Source organism: Choloepus didactylus, chromosome 17 (genome assembly GCF_015220235.1).
Source record: "Choloepus didactylus isolate mChoDid1 chromosome 17, mChoDid1.pri, whole genome shotgun sequence".
In the NCBI taxonomy this organism is placed as follows: Eukaryota; Metazoa; Chordata; class Mammalia; order Pilosa; family Megalonychidae; genus Choloepus; species Choloepus didactylus.
Genome location: NC_051323.1, coordinates 55,008,698 through 55,033,755, shown reverse-complemented (window position 1 = coordinate 55,033,755; position 25,058 = coordinate 55,008,698). Strand labels below are relative to the sequence as shown.

Sequence of the window (25,058 nt, the reverse complement as noted above, 5' to 3'; positions counted from 1 at the left end):
AAGTCTCTCTTAAATCTCTTCTGATTTTTAAAATGCCAACAATTTTATGGTTATCATCAACATTTATTGGACTCCAACTGTGTATAGGACTCTGTAATTGATAATTTGTAAAGAACACACCGCAGTACTTAAGGGGCTTACGATGTAGAGGAGGAAATAGAAAAATCTATAAAAAAGATAAACAATTCAGGGTATCATATAAGGGTCAAAGGAGAACTATAGTTCAAGGCTATCTTAAACACCTATGGCCTCCTTTCCCAAATGCCTATGGCTTACAGGCTGTACTCTTGCAGGGGTCACTCAGTTGGTGACTCTTACAATTGAATTTGTTACCAAACCCATTCTTGTCAAATGCTCTTTTTATAATAATTACATGGTTTAAATGAATATTACAAATAATTAAACAAATAAATATTATATAAGACAACAGAATGTGAGAAACTTCTATGAACATTAAGTTGTTCTGGAAACACTACAAAGATGGGGCACTAGAAACAATTACTGTCAAAATTACTTGTGAGCACATATTAACAAAAGATTTGGAGTGTAAAAGTCTAGGATTCTTTTCTCAGAATGTTTCACAAGTATCTGGAGGTTCACTTTAAAGCAATAAAAAGTGGAAATTATAGACAATGCATATGGGTGTGGATGACAAAGTGGAACTCCATTCAGCAGACCCACACTTAAGATAAGGCCTCAGCTCTGCGACAAAAACAAGTTAATGTGCAATGTATATGTTTTAAGTTATAACGAAAATTTTTAAGTTTGTAAGAAATCGCTTTTATGTTTCCCAAGTTTAATCTACTTTTTATTTAACTAATCACATTTTGGTTCTAATCAAATTAGACAAGCAGGCATCTACTGTGCATATTTAATAATGCTAGAAAAAGTTTCTTAACAAAGACCATTCTGAACCTTCCCCTACTTCAGCCATGAATGGGTATGTTTTTATGCCACTGTGGGCTCCTCCACAGTCTGTACTTTTGGTATTTGTATTCTCCTTTCCTACCCTAAGAACCTAGTATCTATCCTATGCACCACCAGGACAGGGGACACGGATTATATGTCCTTGAAGCCCTCTAATCTCCTACGATACTACTGGGATATCCTGTCTTCACTACAATCTTAGAAATCCCAACACCAGTTCTATGTTACAGAACTCTAACAGCTAAATGTCCCAAGTGGGAGAGGAAGAGAGACTTTTACCAAAGAGATTTACATATAGCTAACGAGCAATTTTCTGACTTCTTTTCCTAGCCTTTTCCCTTTCTAATCCAGGAGTCAGCAAACAATGGCCTGTACCTATTTTTGTACAACCCTGATCTAAAAGAGGTTTTTAAATTTTTAAATGGTTGGAAAAAATCAAAATAATAGTATCTTGTAATATGTGAAAATTATATGAAATTCAAATTTCAGTAACCATAAATAAAAATTTAATGGAATACAGCAATCCTCATTCATTTATATATTGCCTATGATTGCTTTCTTGCCACAAAAGCTAAACTGGATAGTTTTGACAAGATATCATATGGCCTCTAAAGTCTAAATATTATCTGCCCCTTTACAGAGCAGTTTGCCAACCCCTGTTATGATTCTCTACATCAGCCAAACTATCATCTATTCACTATTACTTAGAAGGCCTGCATTTCCTGCTTTCCTCTATTTCCTCATCCTCTTCCCTCTACCTGCACATTGGAATGTTGCTCCTCCGATTTCCCACTTCACCTGCTCAGCACTTCTGTCAAAAATTCTTTCTATCTTTCCAGGCACAATTCAAGTTCCACTTCTTTCAGGAAGCTTTCCCTTCTGACCCAGCAAGAAGTAACCTCTCCTTCTCTTTGAACTAGCCTATCACTTTGCAATATTCGAATGTCATTTATGAAACAGTGAATTTTATTTTCATAATTTAAAATATATGCTTCAGTTTCCTTCATAAACAAGACTTCCTCAGGGAAGAGTCTAAGTTGTCACTCACAAAGTCTAGCATAGTATCTTTATACAAATTGCTCAATACTTTGGGCTATGAACCTATTTTTCTAATAGGATTTTCACATTTCATTTTCCTTATTTTAGTCACCCAACTTGCAAATTTCAGCTGCAATTATTACTCACCACATTCTCTTGGATCTGACAATTAGATACAGAGATACTAGTAGACAAATCTTCTGTAAAGTATAAGAATAACGTAAGAGAAAAGAACAAAACTCTAAGTATATGACTTAATACGACTAATATTTACTGACATGTGAAAACAACCACAGTATATTAAGTTTTAAAAAAAGGTTAACATATAGTCAATACAATTATATTTTAAAAAATTTATCTTCACAATCTAATCCATCAACAGAAAATTGGTTAAATGAAATATGATACATGCATGCAAAGGGAGACCATCTACCACTTAAAAAATGATGTAGAGCTATAAGTACTGAATCAGAAAATGATCTGTGACATATTAAGTTATAAAAGCAAGTTAAAAGGTAGTAGCATGTGAATTAAAACAAAAAAACAAAAATACAATTATGTCTGGTGAGTGGGAGAGGTGGGGAAGGGGAACAAAGATTTTAGTTTTTACTATATATACTCTATACAGCTGGCATTTTTTTAAAAATTAAAAGCATGTATCATTTTAATAATAAGAATATTAAAAATTAGAAAAATCTATATTATGACATTGAAATACTTCTGATACATATTAAATAGTAGATAAAGGCAACCTGCAAAAAGAATACAGTATGACCTCATGTTTTGCAAAAAGAAAAATAGTATAGTATAGATACTATAGGCTTCCCCTTCCCCCATGCTCTCCCCAAATCAGAAATAGTTAATAGTACAACTTTAATAATATTCTTTCATCAGTTGTAACAAATGTACCACATTAATGTAAGGTGTTAACAATGGGAGGAGGGGTAACATGGAACTCTGCATTTTCTACATGATTTTTCTATAAACTTACTTCTCTAAAAAAAAAAAAAAAGAAATATACATCAACTATCAATAATGGTTTTCTAAGGGGGAGCTGTAGGATTGGGGGTAAAGAGGTTGTGTGTGTATTAGAGGACTTTCTCATTCTGTATTACATATTTCTATAAAGTTTAAATGTTTCTATTGTTTTGGCAAGCATAAATATACTAATATAACTATAAAAAACGAGTAAGAAGATCTTTGAAATATATAGAATACGGACTTTAACACAATGTCAAATTAACTGACAAGATAAAGAGAAAATAGAAACATGGAAAGTAAGCAAGAGAATAGGTGTCAAACAATTAGAATTGCTGAGACAATTAAAAGGAGCAAGCTAGTGAAGCCTTCTTTATAATCACAAAACCCAAAACTTTGCTAATAAGGAAATATAAGCAGTTATACATAAAAAATAAGTAACATGAGGGTCAAAAACTCAATTTTAAAATGTTAAGTTCATTTAAAAATACTTTTACTAATTCAAATTTTTAAAATATTAATCAAGAAAAGGTGCAGCATCAACAAATTAATGTGTCTAAAACTCTGTTTTTCAGTAGTTCCCGTTTCCTTGTTCAAGTTTCTATATTTATTTCCTTTCAAAGGTCTCCACCATCTAGCTCTATCCAATTTTACTTTCTCTTGCTTTCCAGGAGAACTACGCTCCAAACAGATTGTTATAAAGAGAGCAACAACACAGTATTTATTAGTAATTAGTATTTATTAAGCCTTTATATGTCAGACACTGTGCTAAGTGCATTAATTATTCTTCCCACTTAAAATTAGAAAACTAGAGGCCAAGCTCACAGTGCTAGTAAGTGGCAGAACTGGACTTTCATTTTCCTGAATTCCCTTTTTATTGTTGTTTTTTGTTTTTTTCATATGCATATTTTTATTTTGGAGAAGTTGTAGGTTTACAGAAAAATCATGCAGGAAATACAAAGTCACTACATAACTCCCCTATTATTAACACTTTACATTAGTGTGGTATCTTTGTTACACCTGATTAAAGAACATTACTACAATTGTACTATTAAGTGTTTATATAGTCCATGGTTTGTATTAGGGTTCACTGTTTGCTAATCCTTAAGCCATTCTGTCCTTAGAGACTCTTAATACTTGGGGGGTAGGGGGCCGGAATGGATGGCCTTGAGACAGTCCCTAAACTCTCTGGAATTATACATAAAATTTGTGTGTATATGCCTGTATTATTTTCTGGGGAAAGGGCTCATGATTTTAATTGCAATGTCAGAGGGTTCTGCCCCAAATCCTCACTGAACTTTAAGAACCACAGTAAAATACTCACCTATTCAACAAAAAATATAAATATTAAACACCTAACATGTAAGTGGTCATGGCCCTCATCCCTTTGATCATACCTGTCTCTTCAACTAGGGTAGCATACCTGTCTCCCCCTACCATCTAGCTCTGCCAATCCAAATCCTATGTGAGAGTTCCAGTGTCCAAATTAGGTTCTTCTACTGTGAAGCCTCTGCTTACTTTTCCTATCCACATTTGAATTCCTCGAGTACTGCATTACTCATTTTTGCACTGTACTGCTTTATGCTACCATTTAACATTCACTTATATATGTGTGTCAAATCTCCTTAAACAGCCTTTTAAGATTTCTGCATTTCTTTTGTACTCCAGTTCATAATGCGAAGAACAGTTGGTGCAAAATAAGATAACTGAATTGAAACTATATTTGGAAATTGGCTGATACTATTTCAATTTAAATATACGTGTCTAACAAATGAACTATGTTTTGCCATAAAGAACATAATACCAATGGGGGGAAATGGCATTATAATAGACTTTCTGATTAAGTGTTCACGTGAACATTTACCCAATTTAGGTTTTATTTCATAAATTTTGTTGGTGTAGAGAACTTGTGTTTCAATAATTTTGTAATATTTCTGAATGTTTTAATCCAATTAAAAGAAACATAGCACTTCAGACTTTATAGATTTCACAAGCATGATGTGATCCTTAACTCTTATACCTTTTTTATATCCTACTCATACTAGTAGCATACTTAATATAATGAAATTTCATGGATGCCAAGGACTGTTCTTAGCACTTTATAGCTACTCTTTCATTTAATATCGACAACCTCATGAAGCAGGTCCTATTACAGAGAGGCAAAGTACTTGCCTAAGATCGCATTGCTAGTAAGTGGTAGAGCCAGGATTTAAATGCTGGGAGAATGCCACCAGAGTCTAGCTCTGAAGATTGTATGTATACACTATAACCAATACAATTTTATAATGAAATTAACTCACGGTATTGGTTTACGAAGATAAAGCTTAAAGGAGCTTGGAAAATATACTCAGAAACACACCCACATCCACAAAATGTTTCAGAACCAAAGGGGAAAAAAAGTCATGAACAAGCTTGTTGCTTACTGTGATCTTTCCCTTGCCCCTGAGAAGTGCAAACACTTGCTTGAGGGGTAACAGGCATGAGAGCTTGACAAATTGCTTTTTCCCAGCTCTGTGCTACATCAAGTCCAACTCCAGCGGCAGCAAGAACAGGATTGTGAGCGCTGTCCCCATTATTCTCACCAACAAAGTATACCATAGTATCGGTGATGATCTCAAAACAGTGTGGGTTGCTGCCTTGGGAAATGTTTGTGAAATCTCGTGGTGCAGATACGCGGAGAATTTCTGAAAGTGGAATTTCCTATAGTAAAAAATGAAGCATTGGAAAATATGTATTATCCTGTATTTATTTTCAGACACAGTAAAGAAGTGCAGATATACATTTCTTATGAAAGTCATTAAGATGAACATAAATGTACCTGAAGTGTGTGGCACATGGAACACAAAGTCAAGTCTTACAAATTATATCTGCCTTGCATGATTTGCATTTCCAGCAATGCCAGAGGCAGAGCAGGGAGGATGGGGGTGATAGCTAGAGTGCAAGGAAGGAGAGGATTTAGGAGGGCAATCTGCTACTACATTCAACACATGTTACTTTCAACTGTCATTTAATTGACTCAGCAACTACTACTCTAGGGGCTGCTGTGTGCAAGATACACTCAACAGGGAGTAAGAAGCAGGAATACTGGAAGAAAAAGCAAAATGTTGAGTCAGTGGAGGTGTTTTTAAAACCCTCCCTTCTGATTCTGTCCATTGGGGTAAACAGAACAATCATTTCTATTTAGCTCACTTCCAAAGGCAAAAAAACTTATTTAAAACAAGAAAAAACCCATCTCAAAGCAAGTCGTTATTTCCCATTCTCTTTCTTACTCACCCAAATGATACCCTTACAACCTTGTCTGGTGTCTGTCAGACTGTGACATGGCAGAATGTGGGACAAGGAAAGCAAAGAAGACTGTGCAAAGGAAATGAAGAGTCAAAATAAGCAACCAGGAATTGGGGCCTTGCGTGAGTGGAAGGAGAAACACTAGATACCAACCACACTGGCCTCTTCTGGAGCAGCAATGATCATGGGACTTACTAACAGCTTATCTAAATCGAAGTATCCAGAAGGAAAAAAACTGCAACCTGACATGTGGACCAAAAATAATCAATCAATCTTTGGTTGTGAGGCCTCTGAGGAAGATGGAATGGAGGAGTGGGGAACAGTTCCTTCGACAAAGAACCTGACAGTGACTTCTATATTAGCCAGTTATAATAGGTATATTCAAATATAACAATTAATGAATTAATATTATATGAAAGTATTTGGAAAACACACATTTTAATATGTGTTTTTTAAAATGTGAAATCTTTACCTTATAATACTTTGATCCAGATTCGTTTTGAAACAATGTGAGACATTTGCTGTCAAGTCTCCAATAATGCCTTTTTCTCTATAAAACAAAGAGCAGAATTCTGTGAGTTTAAAAAACAAAAAAAAAGCACTTGGACTTTCCTCCTCCTTTCATTTTTATAAATTGATATTTTTGAATAGGTTATATATTCATGAAATTCAAAATTCTGGAAATTTAAAAAGGATGTATAGTGACAAGGATCTATAGTAAAAAGTACCCCTCCCACCCTTAACCGAGGCAAACAATGTTATTAGGTTTCAGGGTATCCCGTTAGAGAATAGTAAGCATGCATGTGTAAATGCATATATATTCTTTTTTCTCCCTTTTTATACAAACAGTACCATACTATACAAACTGTTCTGTACTTCGCCCTTTTCATTTGGAGATCTTTCCATATTAGAACATAAAAAGCTTCCTCGTACCTTTTTATAGCTGCATAACATTCCACTGTTTAGATCAGAGTTTCTTAACCTTGGTACTTTTGGTATTTTCGGCCAGATAATTCTGCTGAGGGGGCTGTCTGTAGGTGGTTTAGCACCATCGCTGGCCTCTATCCACTATATACCCCTACCAGTTGTGACAATCAAAAATGTATCCAGGCACTGGCAAATGTATTGAATTTATTCAATCGTGTTCAATCAATCTCCAACTGATGGATATATAGGTAGTTTCTAATTGTTTGTTATTACAAAAAATGATGCGATAAATAACTTTCACTTTTTTTTTTTTTTTTTTTTTTTTTATGTTTGGGCAAATTTATCTCCAGGGTAAATTTCCAGAAAATGACTTCCTGGCTCAAAGAGTTATGTTCATGAAGTTTTGCTTGACAGTGTTAAATTATCCTATACAATTGTGTACCAAATTATAGTCTGATCAATATATGAGAGTAGCCAGTATGTTATTAAATTTTTTTATTTTTACTATATGATAAATAAAAACTGGTATTTCAGTGACATTTTAAATAGTATTTCTTTTATTATGAACAAAATCTGGCTCTTAGTTTAAGAATCATTTGCATTTTTTTCCTTTTCTGTGAACTCTCTGTTCATAGTCTTTGCTCATTTTTCTACTGTGTTGTGGTCTTTTTCTTATCAACTTGTTGGCAATCTTTACATATTAAAAAGGTTAGTCCTTGTTTATAAAATGAATTGAAAACACTTTTCCAGTTTGTCATTTTTCTTGGCTTTTGTGTTTCTGCCATGTAAAATTTTTTAAATGAGATTAAATTTATTGATCTTAAATTGCTTCTTCCCCATTGTGAGTTTATAAAATAATTCTCACAGTTTCTTCTACTGATTTAATTCATTCACACTTAAATTTCTGACACATTCATATTTTTTATGTTTAAAGTATGAGGTATGTATGCAACTTAATTTTTTTCAAAATGGCCATATGCATGTCCCAATACTTTTCCCCACTGATTTGATATATAGCATCTTTGATGTACCATTAAATTCCCATATGTATGTAAGCTACTTTAAGTTCCTTTTGGGCTATAAATAAAAGAAAAAGCACAGAACACTTGCAATATACCCTATTGTTACAATATAAAACTCTTCTTAAGCCAGTTAAAAGTACTGGGTACTACTTCATTTTATCCTTAAAAGGTTTACTAGGAAATCTCTTTCAGTAATCCATTCAGCAAGTGTTAAAAACAATAAGAATATTGGCTAGTAGATAACATTTACTGAGTGCCTACTGTATGCCAGATACTGTTCTAAGCTCTTTTCATAAATTAAATCATTTGGATCTATGAAAAGATTCTATTAATTATGCCAATTTTACAGTTGAGGAAACTGAGGCCTAAAGAAGTTAAGTAACTTTTCCATGTTCACATTTAGTAATTCCCATGGCCAGAATTCAAATGAAGGCAGTCTAGCTTCAAAGGCCATGTTCTTAACTATTACACTATGCTGACTCTTAAAAAGATGCTGTCATTCCATGTAATTTCGCCATTCTTCCTCTTGGCAAGATCTTTTACATGAAATAAAGTTCTATGTATAAACACACGTTTCCTAGCTTTGGTAATGAACTTTAGATGACTTTACAGATAAAGTTCAAGTTCTTTCTTTATTTGTAGCTCACTGTGTTTCAAATCTTAACTCTATTGTGGCACAATCCCAGACCTTTTTTGAATCTCTACTGCTCTACCCAGGTTGTAAAGACAAATATTAAATATTTTGTTTCCTAAAAGTTCTCTGCAAGTGTAATTATAATACCAGTGTACTTTTACATAGTCCTTTAATGTACATCTTTATAGCTATCTCATTCTCATTTTGACTAATAAAAAATGCATAAAACAAAACCTATAATGAAATTATACTAACATATTAAAATGTCTCTGATTACTGACCAGGTTATCCCTGCTGGTGTAATGCACCATCCATCCTTCCTTCACCATTGTGCTGCTCTTCCTCTTTGTGTGCTTGATGGATTGTACGACCCTCATAAGTGGAATGTTATTGCTTGTTGATGGACTAAAAAATATTTAAAATTTATGTATTTGTGTTGAAATAATTGTAATGTCATTTTAAAAACTCACATAAATACTATAAGCTCACCAACCCTTTTTAAAGATAATTGACCTAAAATTTTTCAATATCTTAGAAAGACAAACAATGGCTTAAGAAGAGAACAAATTAAACCTAATATGATTAAATATAATTGATTTATAAAAGACCAATATAATATTATAAGTCCTAATTATTTGTCATGAATATTTTTCAGAGTGTCATAGAAAAAAATAAGAAAACAATGACCAGAACAGAATGACTTCTCCCCAAATGGAAGATTTGGTGTCTAGGAAAGGGTCTCATTTGGGATTACTGTTGAGGATTATTCCTGTTCTAGGCAACATGATCAATTAGTAAATTCATGACAAGGTAAAATGCAAGACCTATACTGAAATTTACATGGTTCAAATGTTGAATTAAATCATTCAAGTTTTTAGCAAAAATTACTCCTAGAAGAAGATATTTAAAGAAAAATGATTTACAGATATTGAATACTATATGCCAGACACTGTTACAAGTTCTTCTCATATATTAATTCAAAAAATTAAATGAAGTAATAATAGCTAATGTAATGAATCAAATTATATAATACTCAAATATGGGACAGTAAAGTTTAGCTGGAGAAAAAGAGCAATTCTGAGAGGAGTAGAGGAAGGTGAAAAACACACTCTGTGGTTTTTCAATTTGAACTTTTCACAGTTAATAAGCAAATAGTTTTTCTTAAACTATCAATATTCACTATTAGGAAAGTAGGTAAGTTGTCCAACGGTCTCCAAATTGGGTCAACATTAAGTTATAGTTTTAGCTAATAATGATAATAAAAGTAATTTAATGATAAGCCAAACTGAATAAATGAATATACTGGAACTAAGTAGCTCACAGCCACATGAGACCCATTTGGCTCATGACCCATTTTATCTAAATAATTCTTCATTTCCAATGAAAACTAAAAACTGCCAAAATGGTGACATTTTCCTACAAAGTAGTATATCCTGTAGGACTGTACGTACAAAGAATCGAATTTCTATCAACACACAGGGATACTGAAGTTAGTTTTATACTCTGATGGCATTTTTATAAAGTGTTAATCAAATTAACTGCAGCAATATGAAAACTGTCCTTAAATTCATCACCATCATCTTCATGCAACATTCTCAGGAACACATTCTTTATTGCTGTATCTACCATCAGGTCATTTGTCTTTGTGAAGAAACTGACTGCTTTAACCAATGATTCAATACTGGCCCCTTGTGGTGGCTGCTCCATAACTAGATGTTATATCTGGTCTCTTTCTCTCTCTCTCTCTATACCTAATTTTTACGATTTTATTGTCTCCAATTTAAGTGGATTATTTGGAAATTTATACTCATTTAGAACACTTTTTTTCTGTTTCTAAAATCAGTAAGTTCTTAATAAAATTTTGTCCTCAAAACTAATTGAAAAGGAGAAATTATTTAACACTATAAATGAATTCCTAAGTATCGAACTCTCTCTTTATCCCCCCTGATCCCCACAATCAACTAAGCTGATTTAGGACCTCTCCTTTCATTTGAATTAAAGACATTTTCAAATACATGCATATTCTCTTTTCACCTAAAAAGTGATACCTTGTTTCTAAGGGTCCAGTTTCCTGAGGTCTTCATCCCTGTGTCTTACTCCTCACCCTTTTTATCAATAGACTTCATTTGTTTCAGTGGGGAAATGACCAGATTTTGAAGGAGTTGGAATCAGCATGCTAATTTAAGCATGAGTGGAGAAGCAGCTTTGCTTGATTCTTACTTGGAATGCACTGGTCTATATATTTAAAAAGCATTTTTCTTTAAAAGAAAAAAAAAAAAAAGGCAACAAAGCCAAAATGCATTCTCATTTCTTTCCATCTTGAGTGGATAGCACAAGAGATACAATTTATTTCAGAATATAGCTGTGTGTGTAAAAGAATTAGCCATAATTTAATTCGATTTTAAGTTAGATTTCTTTCTTAATGGAGCTCCTGGACTGACTTTGTATTTGGAAATATCTTGCAACACTACACATGTGTTACCTGATTGTTTTAACAGCTTCTTCATCTCTTTCCACATCAAGATCAGATGGATCCAGGAAGAACATTTTATCTTCTGGGGGAGATGGCTCTTCTATGTCATCCAAGCCACGGCTACCATCACTGTTCAAGTCACTATTGTCAATGTCCATTGGTATGTCTGTATCTGTTCCCAGACTGGAAGGTTCTAGCAAAGTTTTAAATGAATTTCAGAGTTTTACATTAATAGAATATCGAAATGTCTAAACAGAGGCAGTCTATTAAATGTGAAAAAGAAGTTGTAAAACTCTTACAAAAAGACAGTATAGAGAACTATCTTTATGATTAGGATAAAGAAGTATTTCTTAGAGAAAATGTAAAATGCACAAATCAAAAGGCAGATATTAATTTGATTACATTCAAATTTTAAATTTCTGTATGACAAAAGAAACTTAAGTAAAGTTAAAAGATAAGCAACCACTCTTAAATTTTATGGTCAATTGATTTTTGACAAGGGTGCCAAGATAATTCAATGGAGGAAAAAAAGTCTTTTCAACAAATGGTGCTGGGACAACTGATATTTACATGCCAAAGAATTGAGAGACTCCTTCCTTAAGCCATACACACAAAACTAGCTAAAAACGATCACAGACCTAAACTGAAGAGCTAAATCTACAAAACTCTTAGAAGAAAACATAGGAGTAAATTCTTGTGACCTTGGGTTAAACAAAGCCTTCTGAGATACAAGACCAAAAGCATAAGTGACAAAAGAAAAAAATAAATGAAATTGGATTCATTAAAATCAAAACTTCTGTGCTGCAAATGATATTTCAAGAAATTCAAAGATAGCCAACAGAATGAGAGAAAATATTTGAAAATCATAGATCAGTTACAGTAATTTTACCCAGAATATTTAAGGAACTCTTAAAACTGATGAATGGGTATACAAAATGTGGTATATCCATGCAGTAGGATATTATCCATCAATAAAAAAGAATTCAGTATTGACTTATGCAATGATATAGATGAACCTTAAAAACATTAAGCTAAGTGAAAGAAACTAATCTCAAAAGACAATCTATGATTCAATTTATATGAAAATGTCTAGAACAGGCTAATCCATAGAGCATAGTTGATTAGTAGTTGCCAGCGGTTAGGAGGAGGAAAAGAGAATGGGGATTAACTGTTAGTGGGTAGGGAGTTTCTTTTAGTGGTAATGAAAATTAGTTTGTAGTGATGATTGCATAACTTTGTGAGTATACTAATGCATGAATTCTAAGGTACACAAATTATACTTCAGTAAAACTGCCACAAAAAAAGAGGTAAGCCATTGTGAGAAGATATTCTTAACACAAATAACTGACAAAGGATTAGTAGGTAGAATTATCAATAACTCTTGCAAATCAATAATAAACAAATAGAAAAATGGACAAAGCATTTGAACAGGCAATTTGCAGGGGAAAAAACCCTAAATAACCAGTAAACATTTTGAAATACCACTATGAGGTACCACTTCATATCCACTAGGATGGCTATTATAAAAAAAACTTAATCAAAGAAATGCACATTAAAAGAAATACATATAGTATTTCATTTGTTAAAGAGGTAGAAAAGCATAAAAATGCAAATACAAGAGCTATAAATTTAGATAAGACTTAAGTCATGCTTTTTCTCCTATAGAACTACCTACATTAAGTTTTTACCAGTCACGTACTTGTTAAAGAAAAATTATGCTGAAAATTCAGAGTATTACTCCTTCCTTCCAAAAAAAAGTAATCGTCTTGTTTACTATTGTTGTGAAAGGGAAAAAATAGCAAAAAAAAAAAAAAAGGGGGAAATTTTTGACTAATGATTATTTGATAGATAAAAAGATGCTAAGGCAGTATGGTATGTTCTAATGATAATAAACTGAGAGACCAAATCATATGGATTAAAATTTTCTACTATTTATTGGCTATGTTTCTTAGGCAAGGTATTTAACATCTTTGCGCCTCAGCATACTCATCTGTAAGTGGAAATAATAGTACTTCCCTCAAAGGGTTCTTCTTGGGTTTAAAAGTTTATATATATATTTGTGTGTATAGATATATATATATGTAAAGAACTTAGAACAGGGCCTGGCAGAGAGTAAGCATTCAGTAGACAGAACTATAAAAGAATAAACAATAGCAGAGTTTTTAAACCTTTTTATCTCTAAAGATGAAAGGAGATATGCAGCACCACTGGCTACATTTGGCTAAGTGTTAAGTGGCTAGAGTAAAGATGGGAAGGTATAACTACTGGTAAAAGTATAGCAACATTGATTTCTGTATTTTTCTTGACTATTCAATCAGAAAGAAAACTTAATTGAAGCTAAGAAACAAAGTAAACAATAAAATATACAAATATAACCTTATATAAAGATAAAGGAATTGTTATCTTTTCTGATCTGTTATGGAAATTAAGAAAAAGAAATTTACCTCCATTGAAAGTAACCTCTCCAAGGCAGTCTCTTGGTACTTTTGATGCACAGCGTTTATGGCAGTTGAATTTGCAATCTAAAATAAAAATATCTGGTTTATTAATTTATGTAAAAAGTCAGGCAATGTCAGATAGTTAAAGACTTTCTTTAAATCACTGATGGAGTATGATTAGTAATAATGATGACGATAACGAATAATAATGAGCCTCTCATGCACAAACTCTCCCACTTTTACGTTTGCTTCTCTTCAGCTTGCAAGTTGATGGCCTTACAGATCAGTGTCAGGCATACTCTGTTCAACACTACTGTATAACTCGGTGGTTTCAAAGTATTGTTCCCCGACCAATAGCATCAGCATCACTTGGAACTTGCTAGAAATGCAAATTCTTGGCCCCAGAAATCTGTCTTAATAAGCCCTTTAGGTGATGCTAAAAATGAGACCCACTGCTGTAACTGCTAACACCTCCTTTGAAATGCATCCCCCAGCAATAACTAGGTACAAATAAATTTGACTCCTGATTCAGAATGCTTTTGTAACTCTTGTGAGTCAAGAAAATTGTGGGTATCACGACAACAGCATATGCTGAAGTTCATTATAAGAAAAAGCCTCATGAAATTACTAATTTGGTCTATTACAAAAATTTGCTTTATATGACTTTATCCTTTTTGAGAGACCTTAGAAAAAATTCATAGGTGATACTAATTTTAATACCTCACATAGCTCAAACAATTGATTTTTATCTCACAAGCTTTGAAAATTGTGAAAATAACAAGGTTTCCCCAAATTTGTGGCCCACCTGCAGCAAGTATGAGGGTTCTAATGGCAGGCATTTTTATTTCTCTATAAAAAAATGCATTCTTACCACCCAGTTTTTTATTCATTTGGCTATGCTTTCAAATATTTTACATATACTTTCAAGCTGCCTTAAAGTTTTCACAGAACAAGGGAGAAAATAAACAGATGAATGAATGAATGAACAGCTGCTCTTGTAATTGTATAATTTCTCAAATGATCCTGTGAAAGTATTTTCTCTTAATTAAATTATTTCTTAATTTTTTCTTAGGTAGACAAGTGAATGAAAATGATGACTATTTTACTTTTCAAGTATCTTAATTTATATTATAATAATACAGGAATTACTGAAGTAAGTTATGATTATTTTTGATTGATAAGTGAAATAGTTTAGCTATACAAGAAATATGACCATTTTTTTGAACCAATATAAACATAAAAATCCTATTACATTAAGAGATACTTCTGTAATACTATGACACTGTTGCTGGGTTAGTGTCCAAATATGGGTGGTCCCTAATAAATTCTAGTGGCTTTTACAATATCCTATTTCAATGTGATTATTCTCTGGTATGACAGTTTTTGTACAGTTCTCCTAGCCACATAACTAAAAATAACAAAACCTTTGACATATGCTTGTATGGTTATATGTGTTTGAATATTTAATCAAAAGAGGAAAGCATTATTTCTATTTCTGATAATGTCTGGCTCTGGAATCAGAAAGACAAGTTGAAATATCAGCTTATCTGCTTACTAGCTGTTCTATTCTGGCAAATGTTAAGCACGCAGGTTAAGCAACTACACCTTACAGATTCAAACTGCAGTATTTCTGTTTACTAGAAAAGTGATCTTGTGCAAGTTACTTAATTCTCTATGTCTCAGTTTCCTCATCTATAAAATGGAAAGCTACTCCTATTATTACTAAAAAGAGTATATTTCTCATATGGTTGCTTTGAAAATTAAAAGAGTATGTAAAGTGTTTCTTTTAGGATAGTACCTAGCACACAGGGCATACGTTAAAAATATTAGCTGTAGTTGCACACTCATATGCACATGCATATTTATATATATCTTTTAAAGACTAGAACAATTTCTTTGGCTAAAGCTTTTGAAATTAATTTAAGTATATTTGCTAACATAAACAGATTTGAATTTTACTTAAGAAAAACATTCAATCCCACCTTTACACTGCATTCCTTGGCGAAAAAGGCCTTTCAGTAACCGCTTGCAGTACTGGCATATCGTAGGACGGCCGTAAGAATGAACGGCAAATGTGTGTGGAACTTTTACTCTGCACATTACCATCTTTTCCATCCAGATTGGCCGACCACTCCAAGAAGGAATTCTCTTACTTGGTTCTTGGTGAACATGTGACTAAAACGTAAGTAATTTCCATAAGTCAGTACTAAAAACAAAGTATTGAGAGCAGAACTAGGCCACAGAGTCATTCATTTATTTGGAATGCTATAGCTAAAAATCTAAAATTGTGGATCTCAGCAGTTTCCTTTGGAAGTTTAACTTACCAATCCTTGAATAGGAAAAGCGCAGTGATTTTTACTATTATTTATGCTAAAAAAAAAAAGCCCTATCATTCTCATATACAAACATTCATTGATGATTATTTGCCAGGCACACACAGCATTTTAAAACTGAAAAACAAAAATTTTAAAATGAATGAATTTATAACAGATGTTCAAATTCCTTCTAAATGGCACCAAGGAATTAATCATAGGAAAAGTAAATAAATTCAGAAAGCATTCTTGCTGCTCACATTGTATTACTGAAAAAGATGTCTGAAAATATTCTGAAACAAGTCTTAATTTTCAAATTTATTTTAACAAGACTGAAATATACACACAAAAATTTAAGTCTGATTAATGATAATGATATAAATAATGAATTAAACAAAACTAACTAAAATAACATTACCCTAGTAACTATGCTTTAAGAATTACCTTGATATTTTCAATATCTTTCAGTTGTTTGGGTTTTTCCCTAATATTAGCAACAAGACAAATTAAAGAAAGTGCCAATTAGAAGCTTTCTTGTAATCTGAGGTTTAGGTGGGTTTTTGAAATATGGCCCTTTCTATACAAAGGGAATAATCAGACTAAATTATATGTTAGCTTGACATGGCTTATTTCACTCATTGAACAAACATTCACTGATTAACTACTCTATGTCTTGGAGATATACAAATGAATAAAATATAGTCCCTGTTCAAATTTAAATACCTAATTACCACCTAGATGCATTACAGATTTTGTTATAGCTGTTTGCATTTTTACTGTCAGAACTTCAGTTCTGAGATCTCTGAGATGACTTCTGAAATATTATAGTAATGAAAATACCGGAGAGAAGTTGAGTCATTCTACATTGATACATTCAACTAACAGAAACAAAAGAAGCCAGAAGAAACCAAGAAGTGTAAAGGAGAAGTGAAGGGAGTAAAGAAATAAAATAAGACTTTCTGAAGAAGGTGGGAGGGAGAATAGGAAAGAACAAATTAATGGAGGTGAGAACTACAAAAAGAACACAAAGGTAGCCACAGACCCACAGTGTTTTACTAATGTGTAGCCAGAAATTTTCTAAAACTAATTATGAAACAATTTAATTCAAGAGAAGTACAACAAAAGAGTGTTATGACCCACACTGAACTTGCATGCTTCAGCTGTCGAAGGAGTCCTTCTCTAGCCTGGCTTACCATGTTTCCACGTATTAACACCTTCAGCAAAACGAATACCACTATGATTCTGCAAAGCTAAGAAAGAAGCCAACAGAAACCACAAAAAGATATTTTAGACCTTTGTTCTTCTTTGGCTCCCTATTCTAGTGGTATCTCAACCACTCTGCTTCTCTTGCTCCTGCCTTTAACACATATGGCATGTCTCAAGGCCAAAACACACAGGATGGAAAGGAATGATCTGGCCTGTCATCATCAAGTAAATAGGATGCCCCTGAAAGGCAGGGCTTTCTTACCAGGCTCCCTATTGCCAGTGGCCATTAGTTCCTTTGGGTCAGTTGCTACTGGGATGAGGGTATTGGGGCATGGTACAGAACATGTGTCCAAGGAATCACTCAGGGGGGCTATGCTTGTAGCAGCCAACTAATTTATCATGTCCAGTACAAGTAGCTATTTACATTACTACCCCCATTTGAAATATGAAGAAGTAGGCTGAAAGGGATTAAAACTACCAAGTGGTAGTATTAAGAGTCAAGACTTAACTCTAGGTCTTCTATTGTGCAGTCCAGTGATTCTTCATGTTTTTTCCATCTCAATATACCTGGGCATATAATATGACCTTGCCAGTAACAATGGTTTGCCACACTATTGGAGAAGAGGTGTAGTAGACTTAATCAGAATTTGGAGGAAAGAGGGGAGATGATGCGCATTGATAGAACTACCCAGAATTTCATTAAAATGGAACCCTGAGATCAGAGTAACCAGAATTGAGTGACAGTTCTTTTCTTAACTTGCTTAAATGTTCCCTCTTTACAAATTACTACTTACTTTAAATTATTTTTTTCTTAATAATGTGACACCAGAAAATGTTTATAAATAGTCTGAATTATTTCCACTGCTTAGGTTTAAGCTAACATTTGCAGAAGTAATTGCTCACAAAAACTTTATAACTATATTTCTGAGTGTCAATTATATATAATTAATAAGGGGAAAACAGCTATTAAAACAGGGTAATTTCTAAATTATGTAATTTAATTGATTTTGGAATTTGTTAGTAAGAGAAATATCCCCACTTTTATATGTACACTTAGATACAACATTTTCTTTCTTGCTTGATTCTGCCTTGTCCTGGCCCCTCAGGAATTTTGTCAAACGTATTTAAGGGAACATTTATCTCACTCATTTCAAACAGTTATCATTCAACTCTGGCTATTCTAACCTTAGGGGTCCAATTTTAATTTTAACCAAATTCAACGAATAGTCTACTTCTGCTCCCCCATCTCTTTACTTGATTCCCTTTAGACTGACCACTGATTTTTAACAGAAGCTGCTTTCTTCTATGCTAATAATGATAACCTCAATGTAAGACAAAGGTTTCTATACTTATCTTGCCTTTTTCAACTTTATCTCGGTATTCAGGGAAGTTTAATTCTCTTGACTTATTAAAAACTTTTCTTCCTTAAGTACCTAGCACGCAATCTGGCTCATAAAAGCTTAAGAGACTCGTAATGTGCAGGCACTCAGAAGTTGTTCTTTACTAACCCTGGTTCAGACTTTGGTTCCTCGTATCTCCTAACTGCTATTTGCTCTATTCCTTTAGGATGTTCTCTTGTCCCACCCTTCCTTCCCTCTGATTTTCTCCAACTAACTCTTTTATCCTTGTACCTCCTCCTTTTTGAGACTACTTGGAATTTCAAAACTAACTTTCTTGAAAGACACTCCACCCTCCAGTGTCTACTTGTTCTAAACTACTCTGCACAATCTAACCACTTCAAATACATAACTACTTCTTACACTTCCCTAAGAGGTTCTCATCTTCTTGAGGATAAAATATAAACTAATGAATTAAAATGTAATACTGGGAACAAAGAGAAATCCCTCATATTCTATAATTTAAGAAGCACTTTACCACCCCTTCTCTCACATCCCTTCTCTTTTTCTCTTTCCTTCAGTAAAACAGAGGATACTGGGGCTTCTCCTCCAAAGATCTGCCTTTGGGTTTTCCTCCTACTGTGCTCTGGAGTGCACTCATTTCTGATAGGGCATCAGCACAACCCAAGAGTAGTCAGCCATGAAGGGCACATACTACACCAGGGAGAAACAGATCAGGAGGACAGTTAGAGATTCAGAGTCATCATTCAGTTCCACTTAACAAGCCAGGAGAATCTTCCATAAAATCTGCACTCCACCTCATCTCTCTGAGGATTAATGAGGAGCAAGTAATAGAACTTTGAAAAGTAAAAAACATTTTAGGGAGACTTCCAGGAAGACAGAGGAAAAGGAGAGACAGAGCAAATTCTCCCCCATGAAATAACTAGATAAATGGCAGAAAACAACCAAGGAACGCGGTTCCAGGGTACGACCGACCAGGCAAGGACCTCTATAATATATAGAGGGGCCTTGGTTGAAAGAGTGGAGAAATTATGTCTCAAAGGACGTGGTGAGTTTTTTCAATTGGGCCCACCACTAGGGGTTAACAGGTGAGAGCCAGCCGGCTGAGCAGGGGAGAGATGGAGTCTCCATTTCAGCACAACAATCTCAGCAATTAGCTGGGGAGGTAACTCTTCTCAGCCCCGCGGTCAGGAGCTCCCATAAGGGAATTTGGGAACCAGTGGACCTGTGTGAAGATACAGAAAACTTGGTGCATCTACTCTTTCTCCACAGAAACCCTAGGGCAAGAGGTGGGGATAAGTGAGGGTGCCATCCTCAGTGCGAAAGTGCACTGCTATGCTGATCAGGTTTCCACGTGGTTTGGTCCCCTCCCAGCATGCAGCCGCAGTCTGGGAAAAGAGGGCTTGAGAGGAGGAGGTGGCTCAAGAGCACCATTTCTAGGAAGACAGGGAAAGTGCACTCCAGCAAGCTGTGGCCTCTGCCAAATTTTATATAAATGTCCAAATAGTCCTGCATTTATCAAAATAACCTTATAAAGATAAGCTAATGCCCCAAAGTCAACAGAAATCACAAAGCACATGAAGATCCAAGAAGTTATGTACAAGCCAAAGGACCAAATTAAAAAGCCAGAGGAGACACAGAACTTGGAGCAATTAATCAAGAAGAGCATAAGAAGAATTTGAAAGAGTGTAGAGAAAAACAGCAAATCTTATGAAAATAAAAGAAACTGAGATCAAATTAAAAATATACCAAAGACATACAATAGTGAGTTTGAAAAGGCAGAGGAAAGAATAAGTGAACTAAAGGACAGTAAAATTGAATGCAAATGCACAAAAGAACAAATGGTGAGAAAAATTGAAAAATTTGAAATGGATCTAAGGGGAATGATGGGCACATGAAATGCACAAATATAAGAATCACTGGCATCCCAGAAGGAGAAGAGAAGAATAAAGGGCTAGGAAAAGTATCTAAGGAAATAGTTGGGGAAAACTTCTCAACCCTTATAAAAAGACATAAATAGGCAAATCAAAGATGCCCAACGAACTCGAAATAGAATAACTTCAAACACACCCACTCCAAGACATAAACTAATCAGATTGTCAAATGCTGAAGACAAGGAGAAAGTCCTGAAAGAAGTACAGGAAAAGCGATTCACCACTTACAAGGGAAACAACATAAGACTAAGTACTGACTACTCAATGGGCACCATGGAGGTGAGAAAGCAGTGGTATGACATATTTAAGATTCTGAAAGAGAAAAATTGCCAGCCAAGAATTCCGTATGCAGCATAGCTCTTCTTCAAAAGTGAGGGACAGTTAAAAATTTTCACATACAAACAAATGTTGAAAGAATATGTAAACAAGAGACCTGCTTTACAAGAAATACTAAAGGGAGTTCTACCAGCTGAGAAATAAAGAAAGGAGAGACAGGTTTGGAGAATGGCACAGAATTGAAAAGTATTAGTAAGGGTAACTTAAAGGAAAAAAAAGAGAGAAAAGGGACAAAATAGATCTGACAACTAAAAACCAAAGGATGACATGGTTGGGTAAAGAATGCCTCTACAGTAATAACTTTGAATGTGAATGTATTCAACTCTCTAATTAGAAGATACAGACTGAAGGAATGGATTAAAAAGTATGATCCATCAATATGCTGTTTACAAAAGACATCTTAGACTCAGCAACACAAAGAGACTGAAAGAGAAAAGAGGGAAAAAAATATTCCATGCAAGCTGCAGCCAAAAGAAAACAGAGATAGCTATACTAATATCAGACAAAATAGACCCTATATGCAATGATATCATAAAAGACTAAGAAGGACACTATATTAATAAAAGAGACAATTCACCAAGAAGACATAACAATCCTAAATGTTTATGCAACCAATCAAAAAGTACATGAGACAACCATTGGCAAAAATGAAGGGAGCAATAGACATTTCTACAGTAATATGGGAGACTTCAATTCATTACTGTCTTCTATAGATAGAACAACTAAACAGAGGACCAATAAGGAAATTAAGAACCTAGGCAACATGATAAATGAATTAGACTTAATAGACAGATACAGATCACTGCACCCCAAATTACCAGGATATATGTTCTTTTCTAGCACATTGAGCATTTCCCCGTAGAGGTCCTCTTTGATGGTATGCATAAATGAGTTTCCATGGACTTTTTCTTATCTTGTAGTATGGGTTCCATCCTATGCTCACGACCGTCTTATGGACATCTCCACTACCAACACTGGCACAACCATAATAAATGCCAGTAGATTTATCAGCTGGAAGATTATCTACCACTTGTTCAGGAAAGTTAGCACTGGGGATGCCTAGGTTCTTGGAGCCACAATTGAAGCCCTGCACCACCTGGCCATGGCAAAAGTAGGGATGGTGCCTTATGACACCTTCCGTTTGTGGTGCGGGATCTGGCCCAGTCCATGCATCTGGCAGGGTCACCATCTAGGTGGTGCCCGGATCCTCCTGGACCAAGCAGAAGATACAGGAGGGAGCTTGGCCACTTGGCCAGGCACACATTGGGCCAGGTAGCTCCAATGATGTGCTACAGCAGGCCCCTCAAGCCACTGACCCAACAGAAATTACCAGGCGCCTGGGAGGTTGCATTTCCATTATGCTGTTTTGAGCACTGTAGCTTTATATTAGCCTTTGAAGTCAGGAAATGTAAGTCCCCCACTTTGTTCTTGTTTAGAACGTTTTTGGCAATTCAAATCCCCTTTCTCTAGCAAAAAAACTGATAACTAGTTTTTCCAAGTCTGCAAAGTAGGTTGTTGGAATTCTGATTGGAATTGCATTGAATCTGTAGATCAGTTTGGGTAGGACTGACATCTTAATGACATTTAGCTTTCCTATTCATGAACATGGAATATCTTTCTACCTATTTAGATTCTCTTTCATGTCTTTGAGTAAAGTTTTGTAATTTTCTATGTAGAGGTCTTTTACATCCTTGGTTAAGTTTATTCCTAGATCTTTGATTCTTTTAGTTGCTATTGTGAATGGATTTTTCTTCTTGATTGCCTCTTCAGTTAGATCATTACTGGTGTATAGGAACATTACTAACTTAAGTGCATTAATCTTGTATCCTGCCACCTTGCTGAATCTGTTTATTAGCTCAGGTAGCTTTGTCATCAATCTCTCAGGATTTTCCAAATATGTAATCCTATCATCTGCAAATAATGACAGTTTTACTTCTTCCTTTCCAATTTGGATGCCTTTTATTCTTTTTCTTGCCTCATTGCTCTGGCTACAACTTCTAGCACAATGTTGAATAGTGGTAACAGTGGGCATCCTTGTCTTGTTCCCAATCTTAGGGGGAATGCTTTCAGTTTCTCACCATTGAGTACTATGCTGGCTGTGGGTTTTTCATACATGCCCTTTCTCATATTGAGGAAGTTTCCTTCAGTTCCTACCTCTTGAAGTGTTTTTATTGGAAAAGCGCTGAATTTTGTTAAATGCTTTTTCAGCATCTATTGAGATGATCATTTGATTTTTCCCTTTTGATTTGTTAATGTGTTGTATTACACTGATTGATTTTCTTATGTTGTACCACCCTTGCATGCCTGGAATGAACCCCACTTGGTCACTGTTCTGGTTTGCTAAAGCTGCCAGAATGCAAAATACCAGAAATAGATTGACTTTTACAATGACGGTTTATTAGTTCACAAATTTACAGTTCTAAGGTCATGGAAATGTCCAAATTAAGGCATCAAGAGGTAGATACCTTTTCTGAGGAAAGGCTGATGGCATCTGGGGTTCCTCTGTCACATGAGAAGGCACATGGCTGGAGTCTGCTGGACCTTTCCTGGGGTTAGCTTCTGGTTTCTGGTGCTTTCTCCAAAACGCTCTGGACTTCTGTCTTAGCTTTTCTCTCTCAGCTCCTGTGCGTTCTTGCTTGTTTCTCCCAGGGTGTATCTCTCTAAGTGTCTGGGGTTTCTCTCATAGCTTCTCTGTGGCAAATACTGGATTTCATCTCTTAGCTTTTCTCCTGGTCCTGGTTTCAATGGCTATCTCCATAATATCTCTGGGCATTTTCTTCAAGTGTCTCTGAGCTCTCTTCAAAATGTCTCTGCTTTTTATCCTCTCACAGAGAAACCAGTAAACTAATTAAGACCCATCTTAAATAGGTGGGGTCACATCTCCATGGAAATAATCTAGTCAAAAGATCCTACCCACAGTAAGTCTGCACCCACAAGACTGGTTTAAAAGAACATGTCTTTTGTGGAGTACATAATAGATTAAAACCAGCACAGTCATGGTGTATAATTCTTTTAATGTGCCTTTGGATTCGATTTGCAAGTATTTTCTTGAGAATTTTTGCACCTATATTCATTAGGGAAATTGGCCTGTAGTTTTCCTTTCTTATAGTATCTTTATCTGGTTTTTGGTATTAGAGTGATGTTAGCTTCATAAAATGAGTTAGGTAGTGTTCCTTTTTCTTCAATTTTTATGAGTAGTTTGAGCAGGAATGGTGTTCCTATGCAGATAAGTTCCAAAACCCAGAGGTAATAGCCTCTTCAAGAACCTCAATCTGATGCATCTCACTTACCCATAATGTTGAAACCCCTTTTCAATATGAACAACTTAGGGTGGTCACTGCCCAGATATCCCTGAACACTGAGACAGTGATCAAATGAGAGGGAGGTGTAGCAACAGAGAAGACAGGATTTACCAAAGGATTACGAATACTGAATCATTATATAAATATACATATTTTTTGGTCTCTAGGGTATTACAACAGCTAGAAGGAAATAACTGAAATAGTGGAAATGTAACCTATAACATTCTTTGAAATTTGCTCTATAACTACTTGTTAAATTGTACTTTCGAAGTTATCACTTTTCTGTATATATGTTACATTTCACAATCAAAAATGTTTTAAAAAATGTAGTATCTTATTCAACTGCTGTGTTCTGCTGTTTCCTAATCTAGTTAATTTTGAACTAGGGGTAGCTGGCATACAAGTATCATTTGTGGGGCTCTTATAAAACAACATAACTCTATCCTGCCGTCCTCGATCCCAGATAAATTCTCTTGGGCAGTTCAGCATATACAATCCTCTCCCTTTTCTACAACCAATCTTTCTTCAAGTTCCTCCATGGGTTTGTAATAACCCGTCTCTCTTGTCTCTCATTCCTTTTGTGACAGCACTCTTCTTTTACTTTGAAAACTCAAACTTGGGCTAAGCAATATATACATACAATTTTTTCTAAGAGGATTTCAGAGGCTTTTACTCTGGTGCCTCAGTTGAGCAAAGTCTTTTGACTAGTGTATTAAGACAACAACCCAAAGGCTTGATTTTGCCAGTCATTTAAAGACCAAAAGGGTTATAAAAACAACTAAATGATAAAATACTGCAACCTGTAGATGGAAGTCATTTCAATTATCATCGAATGTGTAAGGGAATTATTTCTTTCTTCCCTGATCTACTATCTTTACCCTTGAAGTT

At 34.6% G+C, this 25,058-nt stretch overlaps 1 protein-coding gene across 4 annotated transcripts in view; it reads right to left on the bottom strand.

Annotated features, from left to right (window-relative positions):
- The window catches only part of LOC119512966 (serine/threonine-protein kinase D3), a 114,828-nt gene that overhangs the window by 31,581 nt on the left and 58,189 nt on the right, over positions 1-25,058 (bottom strand). For 3 of the 4 annotated variants that reach the window (XM_037807812.1, XM_037807815.1, XM_037807813.1), the window contains 7 exons: positions 15,705-15,897; positions 13,729-13,806; positions 11,294-11,477; positions 9,093-9,216; positions 6,701-6,778; positions 5,367-5,643; positions 2,113-2,165 (listed from right to left, as the gene is read on the bottom strand). In XM_037807812.1, the coding sequence (XP_037663740.1) occupies positions 2,113-2,165; positions 5,367-5,643; positions 6,701-6,778; positions 9,093-9,216; positions 11,294-11,477; positions 13,729-13,806; positions 15,705-15,897 (987 nt within the window). The remainder of the gene's footprint in view (positions 1-2,112; positions 2,166-5,366; positions 5,644-6,700; positions 6,779-9,092; positions 9,217-11,293; positions 11,478-13,728; positions 13,807-15,704; positions 15,898-25,058) is intronic. The other variant, XM_037807814.1, reaches the window with a different exon arrangement.